Consider the following 17,546-nt stretch of genomic DNA (forward strand, 5'->3'; position numbering starts at 1 on the left):
AACACATCCACATTATTCTGGTCAGTAATTTTCCACGACGACCTTTCATCTTAATTAATTAACCTGTCTCAATGAGGTCTAGATGAGTACCATTTTCCTTGAAAATGTGAGCTTGAATGTGTGAGCAGGGAAGATTAGTCACATTTAATGATGTTCAGAAATGAAACACATAATCACAACAGGTGTGCTTTTGGAAGGATTGCAAACGACAGGTGCAGGGAGGAAAGGGCGGGGGAGACTAACACATATACACAACTATTACAGTAGGGTAAAGGGTACAACACATCGAAAGATTCACCCGGAAAAAGGGGGTAACCCAGCTGTTGGTGGGGATTTCCCCATTACGAGAGCTTACTACCCGAAAAACCTTGGGGCACTCCGCAAACTTACCATTGTTGGTTGGCGTTGGGGACGAAATAGTGGGACTCAGTAACGTTTGCGACCCGGTGTTGAACAGTGTCTCGACGCTGGACTGCTGCTGTTGCTGGAATAGGCTCTCCTGCTGCATGGCTGCGGTAATCCGCGGGTCCTCCCACGTGGTGGTCCGGGTGTTGTGACTGTTGGCGAAAAGGAATGAGAGAGAGTTTTACGTTAGTTTCCGGCGGTACTTAAGTACATCAAAGTGTGCGAGAGAGATTTGTCGGGGTTTCCAGGGAAACCCTACGGTTGTAAACATAGTAGCCAAGTTCATCGGTCAAGTTCATGTTTGTAAGGTACCCAGCAGGTACCAGTTGTTTTGATTCGATAAGAACCATATAGCACCACCACCACCCAGATTTATGGGGAGGTGGTGGGAAATTCCCATAAGTGGTGGAGCCTTTTGTTTCTGAGAAATCGAGCGACATCACGTACGGCACGTTTTTCTAAGCAAACGACTCGGTTTGCGAAACGGTACAAAACATGTGCCTGCCTAGATGGAAGTCCACCGTTTGTCGTTGGTTTTATGGTAGGCATGGCCTACTCGCACGTGTTACTGCTATCATTTTTTTTTATGGCGCTAATGCCGAGCGATTTGTTTACAAGCTATTGATGCGACTAATTGGGATGATCTCAGTTTTAATACACTCCAACCTCTTTTTGCGACCGTTGTAAGTTGGCCGTAAAGAGAATCTGTCGTTAAAATAAATTAAGATTATAATGTATTTGAAAAATGCAACGAATAGATGTCAAAATACGGATCCAAGCTATTCGGAAAAGCTCTCTAAAATGGCCATTCAAGTATTTGAATTCTGGGTTTAGATAGAGACACTGCTCGATTGTTACTAAAAGGGAACAATAACTAAGATATTCGGACGAAACGAATTAGCTTCGCTACGCACGATACGATAGAAAGTGAGAGCAAAACAAAAACAACCTCGCCAGCACACGTTCTAAATGTTCTAAAACATCATTGTTGTGGAACACGCACCGAAATCGACGAACTTTTTGTACAACATGTTTGCTAAAAATAAGATTATTCCTAAACAAGGTTTGAGTGGTTTTGAACATCCGCGCACACACACTTTCTCACTCTATTACTCTAAAAGTGACATCCGTCACTTTTGCGCCGTTTGCTGCAGTGCGGTTCATGGAAAAACAGTTATGTGTGTCGGACTGTCGGGACGTAATGGGTGTTTTGCTCGGATTTTACGAGTTGAAAATAAAATTTATAGCGTATCGTTGTGGCGCACCGCCGTGCGTGAATTCGTGCGTGTGCGCACGAACGTCATCAACACCGACGCGACGCGACGATGGAGAAATAGTTTACCGATCGGACTCCGCCCACACGCACACCCACAAAGATTAGGTCGCGACGCGACGCGCGGCAACCCCAATCGGTTTGTTGTGCGTCGATCGGTCGGTCAGAAGTAGCGGTGATTTATTTTTCCTGTCAACGGTATTGGCGGTACCTATAGACAGTACAGCTGGGAGTAAACGCAGTTACGCCGAGGGAGCACGTTTTGCTCTAGCCGTCATCGTTCGTCCGTCCGTCTATCCGTCAACCCGTCCATCCATCAGTAGAATAGTAGGCTGCGCACGCGAACACAGCTTCGCTTCGGCGGCGGCTAGGAAGGCAAGCAGGCGTTCGTGCGATGGCGTCAAGGCCGCCAGTTGACTGGTTCGTTGGATATGGGAAAGTAGTAGGCCGCTCAAATTGGATCACAAAATTAGCGAACTTCATGATTAGCCTAGCCGTTGCAACTTGCAAGGTTATTCGCTCTAACGAAGGTACGGTGCTGCCACCTGGAAAAAGTTTACTCTATGCGTGAAGCGTCGAAAATTTAACCCGGCAAGGTATAGGAAGTGAACTTTCAATGCTTATATAAAATTAATTACAATAGCTATTTAAATTCTTTTCAGTACATGAATACATTATTTTGATTTTTATATTTTCTCCTCAATATTATGCGGATTCTATATCTCATCATAAATCTAACCCCGTACACTTAACAGAATTTAATTGAATTAAGTTTTGATTTTTTTAGAAGCATTTGAAAATTGACTTCCTATGCTTTGCCATGCAAAGAAATCGGAGCTTCACGCATAGGGTCAACTGTGGTAATTGCCTCTGTCATCGTGAATTAGCTTGGTGGAGTTGGTGACGTGGTAAGGCGTCGTGGTTGCGTCGCGATAATTTGAGTGTATTAAAACAACCCCGCTGTCAAAGTGCATCCTGAGTGTATCCAAGTAGTTCTTCATCTGAATTAAGGCTCAAGACTTCATCATTCAATCATCAACAATCATCAAAAGTATAAAATCAGTTTTTTCGTTCAAATTTTAAAAATTTACCATGAATATCTATTATTGCATTACACATAGTAAGTTCAATGCAATGATAGATTTTCTTGAGTAATGCTTTAATTTTGAGCAAAAAAACTGGTTTTGAAAATTTGTAATACGATGATGGTTATTTTCCTCTTAATTGGATTTGGTGACGTTGTAAGGCGTTGCGTCGCGATAATTTCAGTGTTGGCTGATTCAAATTGGCTAATCGGAAATCTATGAGGGATACGGTTTCGTTCCACTTCATTCTTAGCGCTATTATTCGTCGTATAAAACTTTAAATGTTCCACTACGGCGGATATTCAAACTTACCTGCAACATAGATTCATTTTTCAAACGTATTTTTGTGAAAGCTGTTATGGTTCGTACACTTGTACTCCAAAAATGCAATAAAGCGCGAACACGAAATTATTGCGACACATTCAACAGGGCATAACTTTTCTACCATTTGGTAAAAATCAATCAAATTTTGCACACTTTCTCATTGATATGTATTGTTTACATGCTGTCAAACTCGAAGTCGTGTTTTTCAATTCAACTAAAATGGAGGTGAACCAACGCAAGTCGAGAGAACAAATTCTTTCCAAACACCTGGAATTTCCTGACCTGTCGCACCGGTAGTTGGGAAAAAATGTTGAACATTCACCATTCAACCGTCTCCAGAGTGTTGAAGCGGTTCCAGGAGCGGTTGACGTTGGACTACGGCAAAGGAGCTGGAAGAAAACCGGGACCGGAGAACAAAAAGACGGAGGGAAAGGTGAAGCGGATGATTAAAGCAAATCCCAACGTCTCAAGCCGTGATTTAGCTAAAACGATCGGCATGTCGCAACGCTGCGTCTAGAATGCAAAGGAGAGAGCTAGACTACATACATACAAGGTACAGAACTTGCCAAACCGCGATGAGCGGCAACAATCGACGGCTAAAACTCGGGCACGGAAGCTCTACGAGAAGATGCTGACAAAATATGGCTGCTGTGTGATGGACGAAGAAACGTATATAAAAGCCGATTTTAAGCAAATTCCGGGGTTGGAGTTTTTCACCGGCAAGAGCAAGTTCGATGTGGACGATAAATTTTATTTAAATTTAAGAAGAAGAAAATGTCGAAGTTCGCCTTCAAATATCTCATTCGGCAGGCCATCTGCTCTTGTGGACTGAGGAGTTTGTTCCAAAGGACATGAATCCGCCAAACTGTCCGGAGCTGCGCCCGGTGGAGCAGTACTAGGCAATAATGAAGCGGGAACTTCGGAAGAGCAAGAAGACAGTCAAAGACGAGAAGAAGAAAATGGAAAAAAAACTGAGAAACTGGTACCGGATGACACTGTAAAGACTTTGATGGAGGGCATCAAGCGAAAATGCCTTCAATTTTACACTCAAGGCTTCATCGATTAACTTTTCTTTTGATTTTTCAAGTAAAACTACCCTAAAAATTTGGTTTGACTCTGAACATTATAAAAAAATTGGCATGACATTTTCGGTGTCGCAATAATTTCGTGTTCGCCCTTTAAAACTACTGTATTTCGATAAATAACTTCAGATCAATTATCCACTTTGCACTTTTTCACCGAAATCACATGGACGAACACGATTTGAGAGAAATGCTTAGCGATCGACTGAGCCACACCACTTTACGATACAAGTTTCTTCCCGCTTTCCTGTGTGACTTACTTCGCCGGGCACTTATTTTAACTATGGAAAACCTTCGCACTTCTTCACTGAAGGATTTCATTCCAATCACACGCTGTAAAAGTTTTATTATAGCGTTGATATGTTGTATTTTGATCACTCACTATATCACAGTGAATCGTTAGTTGTGAGACGAATTTGGAAACTGATTGCGACACATAGACGAATAGAGAAACCGGCAAATAATAATTTCATTGCATTATTTCCAATAAACGATCAAGATTTATCAAAATCTTGTTGTACAATGCAAAAGCCATTTTGGAGAAGAATTGTTTGGTATTGGTTTGTTTCAGCATCATTCACTGCAATACTGGGAAAAGTGCAGGTTCTCACTGATCAAAGCTTAATACGATGTTAGTATCCACATCACCCTACTGACAAATCAAACGCATTATGTATAAAAACAATTTCGCTGTCAAAGACCCTCTACCTTCTTCCATGATTTTTGTGTATTTTGCGACAACAATGGCGACTATCAAATAAGAATAAAGAACCATGAGAGGAAGAGAGAGAGAGATATATACTGCATTTAAAACTGGCCCACAGTGCACCCTGCATCTACGACAGTTCATGCGGGAAGGTTATTTTATATCAGGCGTAAGGAAATGCGCTATAATGATGGAAAATGGAAGCGTAGGGAAACGGTTTCTTATCCGTCTCTGGTTCTAGCGTTTGCTATGAACCAATAGTTTATAAGTGTGATAGATTTACAATGGAAGATAGAAGCAAGTGAAGATACAACTACAAAGTATGAGGAAAGCGACGGGCCTGGAATTGAACCCTTGACTTTCTGGCTTCGAAGCGGAAGCGGTAGCCATTAGACCATCAACCCCGTCCCTCCTTGATTCAATTTGTCTAACGCCAACGAAAACCGACTACTCGATCCCGAACCATTCAGTGTTGCAAGTATCAACCAAATCAGTTCCGCAGGAAAACCATGTTCAGACATCTTCTTCTTCTTCTTGGCATTACGTCTTCACTGAGACAAAGCCTGCTGCTCAGCTTAGTGTTCAATGAGCACTTTCACAGTTATTAACTGAGAGCTTTCTTTGCCAAGGTTGCCATTTTCGCATTCGTATATTGTGTGGCAAGTACGATGATACTCTATGCCCAGGAAGGTCAAGGAAATTTCCATTACTAAAAGGTCCTGGGCCGACCCGGAATCGAACCCAGACACCTTCAGCATGACTTTGCTTTGAAGCCGCGGACTCTAACCACTCGGCTAAGGAAGGCCCCATGTTCAGACATGTATTGTAGATACGCTGATATCGGAAAGGTAATTGGTCTTTTCTTCGTGATTCTGGATGCATGTCACCTTTTCAACCTAATTTACAGTGACGCCGACGCGCGCAACGCACAAAAAACATCCTGTTTTGACGGATCGCCTCCGTTTGGCAACTGTGGATATGGGTTGATCCACCGCTGTAGGTTGTCTTGTTGGGAGCATGCGTCAAACAGTTTACTTCAAATTTGTTGTGATTTCTTGGTCCGAGCAAAAAAAAAAAAACGTACGAGTCAACGTACAAGAAAAATAATGCTCTATTTTTATTTACGATTTGTCACAAACACACTCCCCGCCGGACGCCAAGTCGAGTGAACAAAAGTGCGAAAGCGCCGTGGCGCCTTCAGATTTCATCATGTAATGTAGACCAGGGTTGGGAAAAAATCTGAAATTCACTCTACAGTAGCCAAACAAAGCCAATCACAGTCAGCGAAGCCAGTGAAACTCACGCCCATCGCTGCTGTAGGCAAAATGCCTTGAAAATTGCAAAACACCCGTTGCTAAGGGCAACCCAAAATTACTGTAGAAAAATGTTCTATTTCCCGTAGCATTTCCCGCATTTAGAGCCTTCAATGACACTCATGATTTACAAAAATCGTGCACCCAACATAGGCTACTTGATGAGATTCGCGTTTTTGAACTACTGTAATGGGAGAGCCACGTGATTTTCGCGAAAATTCAAGCCTACTACTATTACCATTCCCAGCACTGATGTAGACACAGGGCAGGACAGGAGAGCAACGCGCTCGCCAGTGTTCGCTGACCCTATCGAGATCGCCCTCGCTCTCTCCATCCACGATCCGCGTAGCAGGCGTCGTCGTCGTCGTCGCTACACATAATGGTAATTTATTTTTGTGCCACCATTTCTGGGAAAAGTAATCCTGTCCTGTAGCCGGATTCGATTTCTCACGGTGACGCCGCCGATGCCAAGCCATCGCGAGCCAAAAGACAATGATCGAAAGCATCCTTGAGCTACGGACGGACGGTGCCGACGACGACGACGACGACTAAAGTGACGTTTACGACCGAGGCGCCATGCGTGATTTCATTTACAGCGGTCGTCGTCGTTCGTTGACGGGCGGTGCACCTTTCGACACCGCTTTTGCGAGGGGCGTTTGTTGTGCGTTGGCCGGCTTTCAAGTGGGCGCATGACACCACTCTGCTATCAAAGAACAGCTAAAGGGTGAGTTGATATTTATTGCGGCATTTTCAAATTTGTGTTCCTTTTTTTATACTTGACGGAAATTGAAGGCCACTAGTGTTGCGAGTCGAGAATCTTTGACACTGGTTTGTTTACATTACTATAAAGAAAAGATGGTGCTAGTTTGTTCAAAGGAGTCGCGTTGAGTAACGAAAAGTGGAACTCGAAAGAAGGAAATAGTAGTTTACGGAACAAGTTGCAGATTGATGATTTTTATAGCACGAGTCGTAAATTTATCCTACGAGGCTTGCCGGCTACTCCGCTTTTCCCTATTTGCTTGCATGCACACTTAGATTTTTTTCACGAGCTCGGCTGTGCAAATCTCGGTTTTCCGATTTTAACCGAGACTCAGTTAACAATTTGTCCGGTTGCTTAGCAACGAAGCACGATTTACTGATACTCGGTTTTTATTTACTGAGATCCCAGGAAATTAATTTGCCGACTTCTCGGCTGTGCAGATCTCGGTTAAAATTAGCCGAGATTCGGCATTGCAATTAAGGTGTGTGGAATTTTTCAGAAGTGTATTGTTTTACACAATAATGTGTTGAAAGGTAACTGTTAAACAATTGATGGGTTGAATCTTATAGATCCAGAGGCGCGTCCACGTTCGAAACCATGGGTAGGACAAATATTGTGTGCATATTGAAGCTAAGACAAATTTTAACCCTATGGATTCCAAAAGTTAAAAATGAAAGTTTTTATATTTAAGAGCCTCGAGCGTAAAGGATACCAGTCGTTACCACAAGACTAAGATAGCTTTCCGTCTTAACAATGCTGATAGCAACTGAGCATCTAAGAAATAGGATATTAAAGACCTGTTGTCTGAAAAAAAAAGAGGCCGAAAAGAGACCAAACAGAAAGTAAGAAATCAAAACCTAATAGAAGCCAAGAAATAATACTCTTATTCTTTATGCCATCAGAGCAGATAGAGAGATCTATGACTTATTTTGAGAATTCCTCGTGACATCACGATTAGTATTATTGCTCGTATGTGTTTTTTCATGATTTGCTATGGGAATTTCATCAGAAATTATTTCAGGTATGTTCAGATATTATTTTTTTTTTTCCAAGGAGTTTCTCCACGAATATTCCTGGGGAATTTGTCCAAGATTTTTGTTGAAGATATCTCAAGAATTCAGTCTGAATTTTCCCAAGGAGTACCACAGAAATTACTCCAAAAATGTTTTGGGAAATTTATCAAGAGAGTTCTCCAAGATTCTATCCAGCGATTCATCCAAAGACTTCCATGGGACATACCTGGTTAAAACATTTTCTGAAATTCAATCAATAACTTATCTTGATATGCCTCCAGGAATTTCTAGGGATTTCCTTTAAAATTGTCTTTCAGGATTTATAAAAGATTTTAATTAGAAATTTACCTGAAGATACCTTCAGCAATTGCTCCAGAGATTTCTTCTAAGATTTCTACACAGAAGTTCCTGCACTAATTCTATGAGGTTTTCTAAAGTAAGGCTTGATTTTTTTTGCGAATTTTTCAAGGAATGAAATTTGTCTGAAAAAGAAAACCGTGAGGTATTTTTGAAAAAAAAAAATCCTGGAGAAACCTCTCATGTTATGTTATGCTTTAAAGTTATCCTAAACGAACAAGGACCTCTGAATGAACTCCTGGCCTTTTTAGAAGATTTCATAGATAATTTGCTGAAATAATCGAAAATAAAAATCAATTATATCTCTGGATAATATTTCGCACGATTTTGTGAAGGAATTTCTCGAAAAACATTGTACAGAACTTCGAAAGAATTTTATTCTTTCGGTGTAAAAACTAGACTTTTGAAGATTGTATGGGAATGTTTTGAGAAACATTTTAAGAAATGTTTGGAAAATCTGCAACGGTAATATTTGGATTGAATGCTGGATAAATTTCTTAAAAAAACATTTGTTCTAAGAACCCCTCAAGAAATTCCTAGGTTCCTGGGAGAAAACGTGGATAAATTCTTGAAGAAATCCACATGAACAGGCGGCAGATTCCTTGCAGGGTTTCTTGAACAACCCCTGAAGCTATTTTTCCAAAAACTATTAAATAAACCTTTGTGGAATTCTTTGGGAGAAATTCTGTGGAAATCTTTGGAAGATCTCCCTGATTGTCCGACATTTCTTCGAAAACCATTTCCCCGAATGCAATTTCCTCGAATGACGTTTTCCCGAATGAACTATTTCCCCGAAAACTATTTTCCCGAATGTACCATTTCCCCGAAAAATCTTAATTTAATTGACGTGCTGAAAGCTATTCATAATCCTGCTGCCACAAAGTATTGAACGTGCTAGCTGCTGTAAGATTAGACGACAGTTGATCAATTTGCTATAAAATCCATGTGTTTAAAGTAACAGATGTTCAAAATTTGACTCAAAACAACTTTGTTTTTTTTTTTTTTGTTATAGCCTGATGAAAAAAAACGAACACATGATAGGCAGTTTCATTGGAAGCGGTATCTTTTGAGAATATATATTTGGCATATGGTCATTTGGCCGAACAATTGGCTTAGTTTTGCCTTCTTTGAATTAAAGGCTGTTCTTTGTATTTATATTGTTTCATTATTTAGTTGCTCTTAGTTGATAATATTTCAAATTGAATTTTTCCTTCTTTTAATAATAGGCTGTTCTTTCACTTTGTTTCGCATTATTACGCAAAGATTCCTTATTCGGCCAAACGGCCATGCCATATGTCCATAACGTTAAAGGTAATTTAATTATACTTAGTGGTAGTAGCTAAACTGAGACTAATGATCCTTAGAATCTAGTATAGCTTGTACTACTTAATTAAACGTCGGTTCTTCCTTCTAGATATTTTTAAAATAAAACATGTTTCTTCATTGATTTTCTGACAATAAATATCAATTTTCCAGATAAAAATCTATTTTTACTTCTTGGATAGAAACAATTTTTCCGAAACGTTCCTAAATTTGTCATCTAGTCGGTAACGTCAAATACAGTGAGTATGTTAGTAATAATACTGAAAATGCTAATAACTGCTAATTAAAAAAAAAAACTATTAAAAAAAACTTTAGAGTAGATCGAAAAGTTGAAAATGTTGGATTAAAATATTAGAATCTCTAGTATTCATTCTTACAATGACATTTGATGTAATAGTATGTTATTACCTGAAAAAAAATCTTATTACAGTTTCAGTAGCTCTATAAATTTTTATTGATGTATTTATCAATAAAAAACGGCCTTTTTATAAAAGAAGGGAAAGTTTCTAATGAAATCAGTAGCAGTTGTAAGTAGAACAATATTAACACTGCAAAGCTTCAAAGAATTGTCTACGATGCTAAGAAGGCGAGACTAGCTTTAAAATTATCAACTATTTTGATGCCAATGCATTGGCATTGCAATGATTATTAGACCAGTAGTATGAAGAAAAACAACCTATGTTCTAAAAAAAATCTGCTTATGTTTTAAGAATAAATAACGCGGTGGTAATAATCGTAGATAGCCTAGACACGGTATGCTGAACTGTCAGATACGACCCAAACCAATAAATTCTTTCAAAGTTCTCATGCAGTGAAGATCTCATTTGGGTCACGTTTTTGAATCCTGCAAACTGTTTCCAACCAGTTACACTTTATTTCATAATTCTGCCGTTGCCCGTTCACCCAGATGTTTTAAAGATGAATTATGTTCAGAAAAACGACATTAAGCATCAGATTTATTCATCTCTTGAATATTCTCTCAAGACCCACACTGCCCATTCTCGCATAACAGTCCCATTTGTATAGGAAATCCCATATAATATGGGACTGTTATGCGAATATGGGCAGCACATTCTACATTTTATGCACTTTTATAACGATTCATAGTAAAATAAATGTTTAACACTGAACTTATTTTTTTTTTACATATTTTTTAGACCTATCGATAAAAACTGTCATTGATTTTGAATCCAAATATCTCATCTTTCATTTTCGATTCAAATCATTCATAAAAGAATTCATTTAATGCGATTATCAAACTTTCTGAATATAGCCTATTACACCGATAATAAAAAAAGAAACAAATGAAGAATGTCTTTGGAAAAAGCTTTCGGGGAAATAGTACATTCGGGAAAACAGTCCATTCGGGGAAATGGTTTTCGGGAGAAAATCCTTCGGGAAGAAATCATTCGGGGAAATGGTTTTCGGGGAAATGTCGGACAATCGATCTCCCTCATTAACAACTGAAGAATTCGGTTGAAGGATTAGTGAAAAAGTATCTGAAGTAAATGTTAGGATAGCTTCGAAAAAACAATTCCTGAGGAAATTACCGGAAGCAGGTGCTTTGGTTCTCGTGGATTTCCTGGAGCAAATTCGAGAGAAATTCTTCTAAGCATGCTTTGAAAATCAACTGGAAAAAATCTAGAATGTTCACAGAGAAATCTCTAGAAGAATTTCATTTCTGAAGCTTTTCCTCGGGGAGTCTAAGACGAAGTTCTTGAAGAGCCTGTTGAAATAACAATTTTGCATCAGGATTCAGTGCAAGTAGAATAAGGAAAAAGAACTTTGAGACCATTTTGTTTAAAACAGAGACTTTAGATATCTTCCATTTAAGTAAAAACTGCTTAGAGACTTGCATTGGTCATGAACAAACTATGCCTCGCTTCACTAGACATGAGAAAAACTATATCGTGTCTTCCATTCTTCATAAGAATAAGTGCGATGTTGATCGACTTTGTATGTATAATATTGAACAGATTATAAATGAATCAATTTATTTTACAAAATTTCTACTGATCTCGTTTTGATTTTGGTTTTGTTGAATCGTGGGTAGGACAATCCTTTGATTGTCCTACCCAGTTTACATGTACATGTCCTACTTGTCCTTCCTACTTCCAGCGCCACTGTATAGAAATGTCAGACAATAATACAATGCAAGAAGGTAAACATTAACAATGCTTAAGCTTGTTGTGACGATCTGGAAAGATCGAAGGTAAGTTTCATACTAATTATTAAATTTACTTTATACTCATGATTGTTTGCTTCTAGATGAATCTATGACAAAAGGTCGAAAGACAAAAAGTCGAAAGCACAAAAGGTCGAAAGACAAAAGGTCGAAAGACAAAAGGTCGAAGAACAAAAAAGAAGGGACAAAAGGTCGAAAATCTTTTTTCAAAGTAGGAAAAATGCCCCACCAAACAAATCATTTTCGACCTGTTGTCCTTTCGACGTTTTGTCTTGCGACCTTTTGTCCATATATTGGAATATTGACAGGAAAGTAAACAGTGTAGCTAGTATGGTGAATTTTGAGCTTTTGAGCATGTGGAACGCTGCGTCGGCTGGTGCGGTGCTTAAATAAAGTACACCGGTGGCTGCTGGCCTGAACAGCCAATAAACATCCAAAACGACACATGAAGCAGGATTCCGTGGCCAAAAAGCGTGCAAGGGTCTTGTATGACCATGTTTGACGAAACACAAGGCTACTCTTTGATCGATGACGAAACATATATGTCTAACTCAATTTTGAGCAGCTTCCAGGTTAAAAGTTACTTTGCCACTGGACGTGGAGATGTGCCGGGAAGATTCAACATCGTGTTCGCGAGGAAGGCCATGATTTGGCAAACGAGTTGCAGTTGTGACCTTAAAAGGGAACCATTCGTCACATCCTCAACAATCTGTGGGAGTCTATCCACGGTGCGATGAGCACAGCAGCGCGAAAGGTGATAGGTACTGCTCAGAAACGGCCCAGAAATAGTTGGTTTGTTGAGGAGTACCAGAATGTGACGGATGAGAAGAATGTTGCCAGAAGTCGGATGTTAGTTGTCTGGTACCCGGCAGAATAGAGAGCGGTACTAGGAAGCGAGAGCAGCCGAGAAAAGAATTCACCGCAGCCAGAAAAAGCAGTATTAAGAAGATATCATTACTGAGGCGCAAAACAACATGGAACAAAATGATATGCGGAGATTTTATGAGACTGTCAATGGCGTTCGGAGAAACCCGTCTCCCGTCATGACCGTTGCTGCCAGGTGGAAAGAGCACTTTGAGAATTTGTTGAACAGAGAGGACAAGAGAGCGCCTGAGAACAGATTAACCATCAGCAACGATGGACAAGCTATGGAGCCTCCGACGCTAGATGAGGATAGAAGAGAAATCAAGGAGTTGAAGAGGGTAAATCTGCTGGGAAATACGAGCTTTCGTCCGAAATGTTCAAGCACGGTAGTGAGCAGCTGTACGAAATACTGCACCGTACTCTGTTGTGGATAATGGAGGAAGAACTGCCTGCTAGCTGGCTGGAGGGCCTCATCTGCTTTCTGTATATGAAGGGACACAGACTGGAGTGCGCCAATTATCGAGGAATAACGCTTCTCAATTCGGCGTACAAAATAATGTCGCGTGTTCTGTTCAACATATTGAGGCCGCGGGAGGAGGATCAAATGTTAACCTTGCGACAAATCCTTGATAAGTTCCTGGAATATAACTTACAGACTCACCATCTGTTCATTGATTTCAAGGCTGCGTAAGTAGAGGCGGCGAGTAAAAAGAAATGAGTTGTATCAGATAATGATAGAACACGGTTTTCCGACGCAACTGATTAGACTGATTGGTGCAACGTTAGATTAATCGAATCAAGTGTGCGGGTTGCGGATGAGATTTCATTTCGACCTCCTTCGTAACCTTAGATGGATTGAAGCAAGTAGATGCGCTTTCGAACCTTTTGTTCAACATTGCTCTCGAAGGAGCTATTAGGAGAGCAGGCGTGCAAAGATCAAGTGAGTAAGCCGATTTACCAACCAACCCAAAGTCGCAATCATTATCGAATCACCCTGTAGTGTTGCGTATTTTGCAAACAACTAGATCGGTAGCCGACAAAACGTGTGCGAGGAACGATGTATTGTAGATGTCGGTACAAATTGGGAACAAACCGCTTCCTACGATTTGTGATGTCGGCTAGCGCCACCTAGATCTGCGCGAGATTAGGCAATCTGCCTTTTCAGTCAGTATCATTTGAACATGAGCCGAGATCTCGAGGGATTGCGAATCACCACCGCTTTCGTCGTCTGGCTGTTTGTGACCAGGCAGCGAGAAGTGGATGGGCGATGTTTTTGTCTGGTCTATTTATAGCGTGGCGCATGATGGGGGGACGATGCCAAGACTCTGTGTGACACGACATGCACCTATGGATTGCTTGGCTCAAAGAGCGACGCGACGACGGCCGACGAAACCCAAGTGCATCAACAACGACGATCAAGGAACGTTCGCAGAAAGCGTAAAAAATCAAAACATTTTTTTGCGATGGTCCGTGGCAAACCTCGTTGCAGTAGGCTATGATCCATTTGGTATGATTCCAAATCCTCACCAAGCGGCCGATCCATCAATTCCTGGAAAACGGCTGCGTATTCATCCTTATGACGCCATCGAGGCGGCGATACAGCAGCAATGACGTCAAAACCCGTGATCTGATTCATCTATTCTTCAGCGGCTTGGTGGGCGATCGATATCGATTTCGAGGCACCGCCTGCTATAAATGGAATCAAGCCGCCGCCGCCCGCCAGGAGTAGGCGATGTTGCCGTAGCCGAAAAGCGGCTACCCAAAACGCAAGGTGAGGTGAGGCCGTCGTGTCTCGGATCTTGGCGTTGCGGAGTACCACAACAAGAACGGTGTGAACATTTTGGCAGCTGAGCAAAATAAACTGATTCATCAGTGCCGCCGACGCCGACGCCGCCGCCATCACACTACAAGTTATAACCGAGCAAGCGGCTGAGCGAAAATAAATCAAATCGTCAACGCTTCGTTGTCCGTCAGCTACCGGTGGCAAAAATAGGTAGTGTGCCATCTGTCGGATCGCCACCGCCGCCATCGCAGTGGTCGTTGATCGATATGTGACATTCTCCTGTCTTGTTTACCGCTGCTGGGTCATCGTCGAGTACGCACGCAAAGTTCATGAAATAGGTTAACTCTGTGTAGACATAAACATTTGCAGAATCATTCTTCACCGTATGATGCGTGTGCGGCACCGAAAGGGTTAGTCGATCCTCGGTCGACTTTGATCGAAGCCGTCACCATGGTCGCCGAAAGAGCAGGCGTCAAATTTATGTCACTTTTCACGCCTGATAGCCGCTCGGATTTGATGTTTATGCGTTGCTCTTGTTTGTCATTACTAGATTCTTGACAGTTTTGTTTATTGTTTTGCGGTCGGCGGATCGTTTCGGGGCCTTATTTATGTGCAGTATTTTGTCGACCTAAATGTACAGTTTCAAATGGCACAGGAGAAATCAAACGAGGGTTCTCGGAAACCATTGACCGTTGGTGTGATTTTTAAAAGTGACGTTCAACTGATGTGATGAACGTCATTCGTGGTTGTCGCCCGTGAAATTCGGTTTACTAACCATAGTGCGCGAAAGTTTGTGGCAAATAATGTAAACTTCTAATGTCGACTTTTTTCTAGACTTTAAAGGCCTCTGAAAAAGCTAGGGATATGTTCCACATACATTTGAGGATCTCCCTTAGAAATCAATGGATATCCATTGAAAAACTAGAGAATACCATTAGATATCTAATGATTTTCGCGTAAGAATCTAACGCTGTCCGTATGGAATCTAATGCTTATCCAACGTTTTCGTTAGAAAATTAACGCTTTCCGTTAGAAATCCGATGGTTTTCCTAAAAAATCTGATTATTTTCTTCAGAAGTCTGTACCTAAGAATCTGAGGATTTCTTTCAGAAATTGGAGGATTTACTTCTGGAATTAAAGGGTTTTTTTCATCAACTAAAAATTTTACTTTAGAAATAGGAGGATTTCCTTGAGAAATCAGAATTTCTACCATAAAACCGAAGATTTCCATAAAAAATCTAGTGCAATTTGAATTACCATGCATGCTGAAGAAAAATTATTTGTTAAGGCACTAATTTCTTAGGTCGACTTTTTTTTCTAGCCTTCTGGTTTCTCAAATTCGTCATTATTAAGATACAGATTTCAAACGAAGTTTTTATTTGTCAAACGCTAACCTAATGTAATGTAGACTAACCTTAAAAGTCGACATTACTTAATAAACACGTTCCAAAGCACAACTAATCTAATTTTGTCTTCAAAAATCGTTTTCTAATGCAAATTCTTCATGCACCGTGCGAAAATTGTTCATGGAAACCATCCCACTTTCCTACGCACCAAGAATGAAGCACTCTTCTAACTAACGTCCGTGTGCGCGCGGTGCGATTAGCTTCGACACGGCGCGCGGCCAGCTCCCAAAAGCTATAAATATTATTGGTACAGGAAGTTGTCATAAAAGTGAATTAACTCCGCCAATGTTTTTTTTTCTTTCGACTGCTTGTTTATTTTTATTTTGCTACCGCCGCCGGGCCGCGTTTTCCATTCGCGTTTCACGTACCGTGACCGGACGATTTTAGAGGCGAAAATTTCAGGCGAAAAAAATCGGCACACGCGAGTACGGGTTACGTGCGCTGCCGTGGTGTGGTGACCTTGACTTAGTATGGCTGGTCGGTATAACGGCCGCATAACGGGCTTCTAGTATTTTTGTAATGATGCCTTGAAATGAGAGTGCTAATTTGAACAGAGTTGATACGCGGCTCCGTAATGCAAAGCAGGAAGCGCCTACTGTGCTCTAAAGCCATTTCGCCTGAATTCAACCCTAATGTCAGTGGGCGCACCATCCGTCATTGCTGAAGGCCCGAAGCTGTCAGTTTCAGGTGCGAAGCAATTTTACCGCCGCTAAACACAGTTGGAAAGTAATAACAAAAAAAAAACCTAACCAGACCTTTCGTTTCGCGGAAGATCTGCGATCTGAAATCTTGAATGAACTTCCCATCACTACATAGGAGCAACCCAACCCCGTGAATCGGTGTGTGTGGTTGCTTCTGCGTTTGCGGCACTTTCAAGCTTATTTCTGGGAAGGAAAAATAAGGTTTTTTTGGGATTCTTTTTTAAGCTCTGCTGTTCGCAATGAAATCTTGATTTGGGTTGTTTTTGTTTGGTTCACCGCTCGTATCCTCCGTCTTTCAATTCGGCATCTGGGAGTTGAGGGTTGCAATCGTTCTCACGATTTGTTGGATAAGTACGTCATAGTAGGCGTTTTGCACTCATCATTTCGCGAACTGTCAAAATTGCAACAGGGTTGCCAGATTTTTTATCTGATGAGCATGAAATTCTACCGGTTTGGCTTCCGCGCGATGTCACAAAATCAAACCGAAATTGGATCTCTTCGCATCTTCTGCTTCGTCATCGGTTATCGATGATTCAACGTGACCCATGGCACGTAAACGAAATCTGAACCCTCCTTTTCCTGGTCGATCAAAACCAGCATGAAATCAATTCACTGGATGCTGCTGGGATGGAGGTGAATGATAAAGATCATCACCTCCGTTGTCGCCATGGAAACTCGGCATCATTGCACCACAGAAGAAGCCGCCGATGTGCTTCTTGCCTGTGGATAGGCAAGCAATAAGCAGGGGCAGTGTTGGTAATTTATAATCTTTACTTCGCTGTCGATCGATTTCTCGGTTCCGAGAATTTTCGGATTCAGTGAATAAGTCGGTCTCTTCGTTTTGGATAGCTTTCCTTCGGTCGTTTTCGTCTTGATTCATCGCCTTGATCACACAAAGACTACGAATCCCAAGTAACTAGGGAAGATCGTACCAAAGATGGAAAAAAGACATAGTCAGAATGGGTA

At 41.1% G+C, this 17,546-nt stretch overlaps 1 protein-coding gene across 2 annotated transcripts in view; it reads right to left on the bottom strand.

Moving 5' to 3' along the window:
* Window positions 1-17,546, bottom strand: part of LOC5579146 (transcriptional coactivator yorkie) — a 171,081-nt gene that overhangs the window by 47,442 nt on the left and 106,093 nt on the right. For both annotated transcript variants that reach the window (XM_001664191.2, XM_021840922.1), the window contains exon 2: window positions 391-557. In XM_001664191.2, coding sequence (XP_001664241.2) covers window positions 391-557 — 167 coding nt within the window. The remainder of the gene's footprint in view (window positions 1-390; window positions 558-17,546) is intronic.

This window comes from Aedes aegypti, chromosome 2 (assembly GCF_002204515.2).
Source record: "Aedes aegypti strain LVP_AGWG chromosome 2, AaegL5.0 Primary Assembly, whole genome shotgun sequence".
Lineage (NCBI taxonomy): Eukaryota > Metazoa > Arthropoda > Insecta > Diptera > Culicidae > Aedes > Aedes aegypti.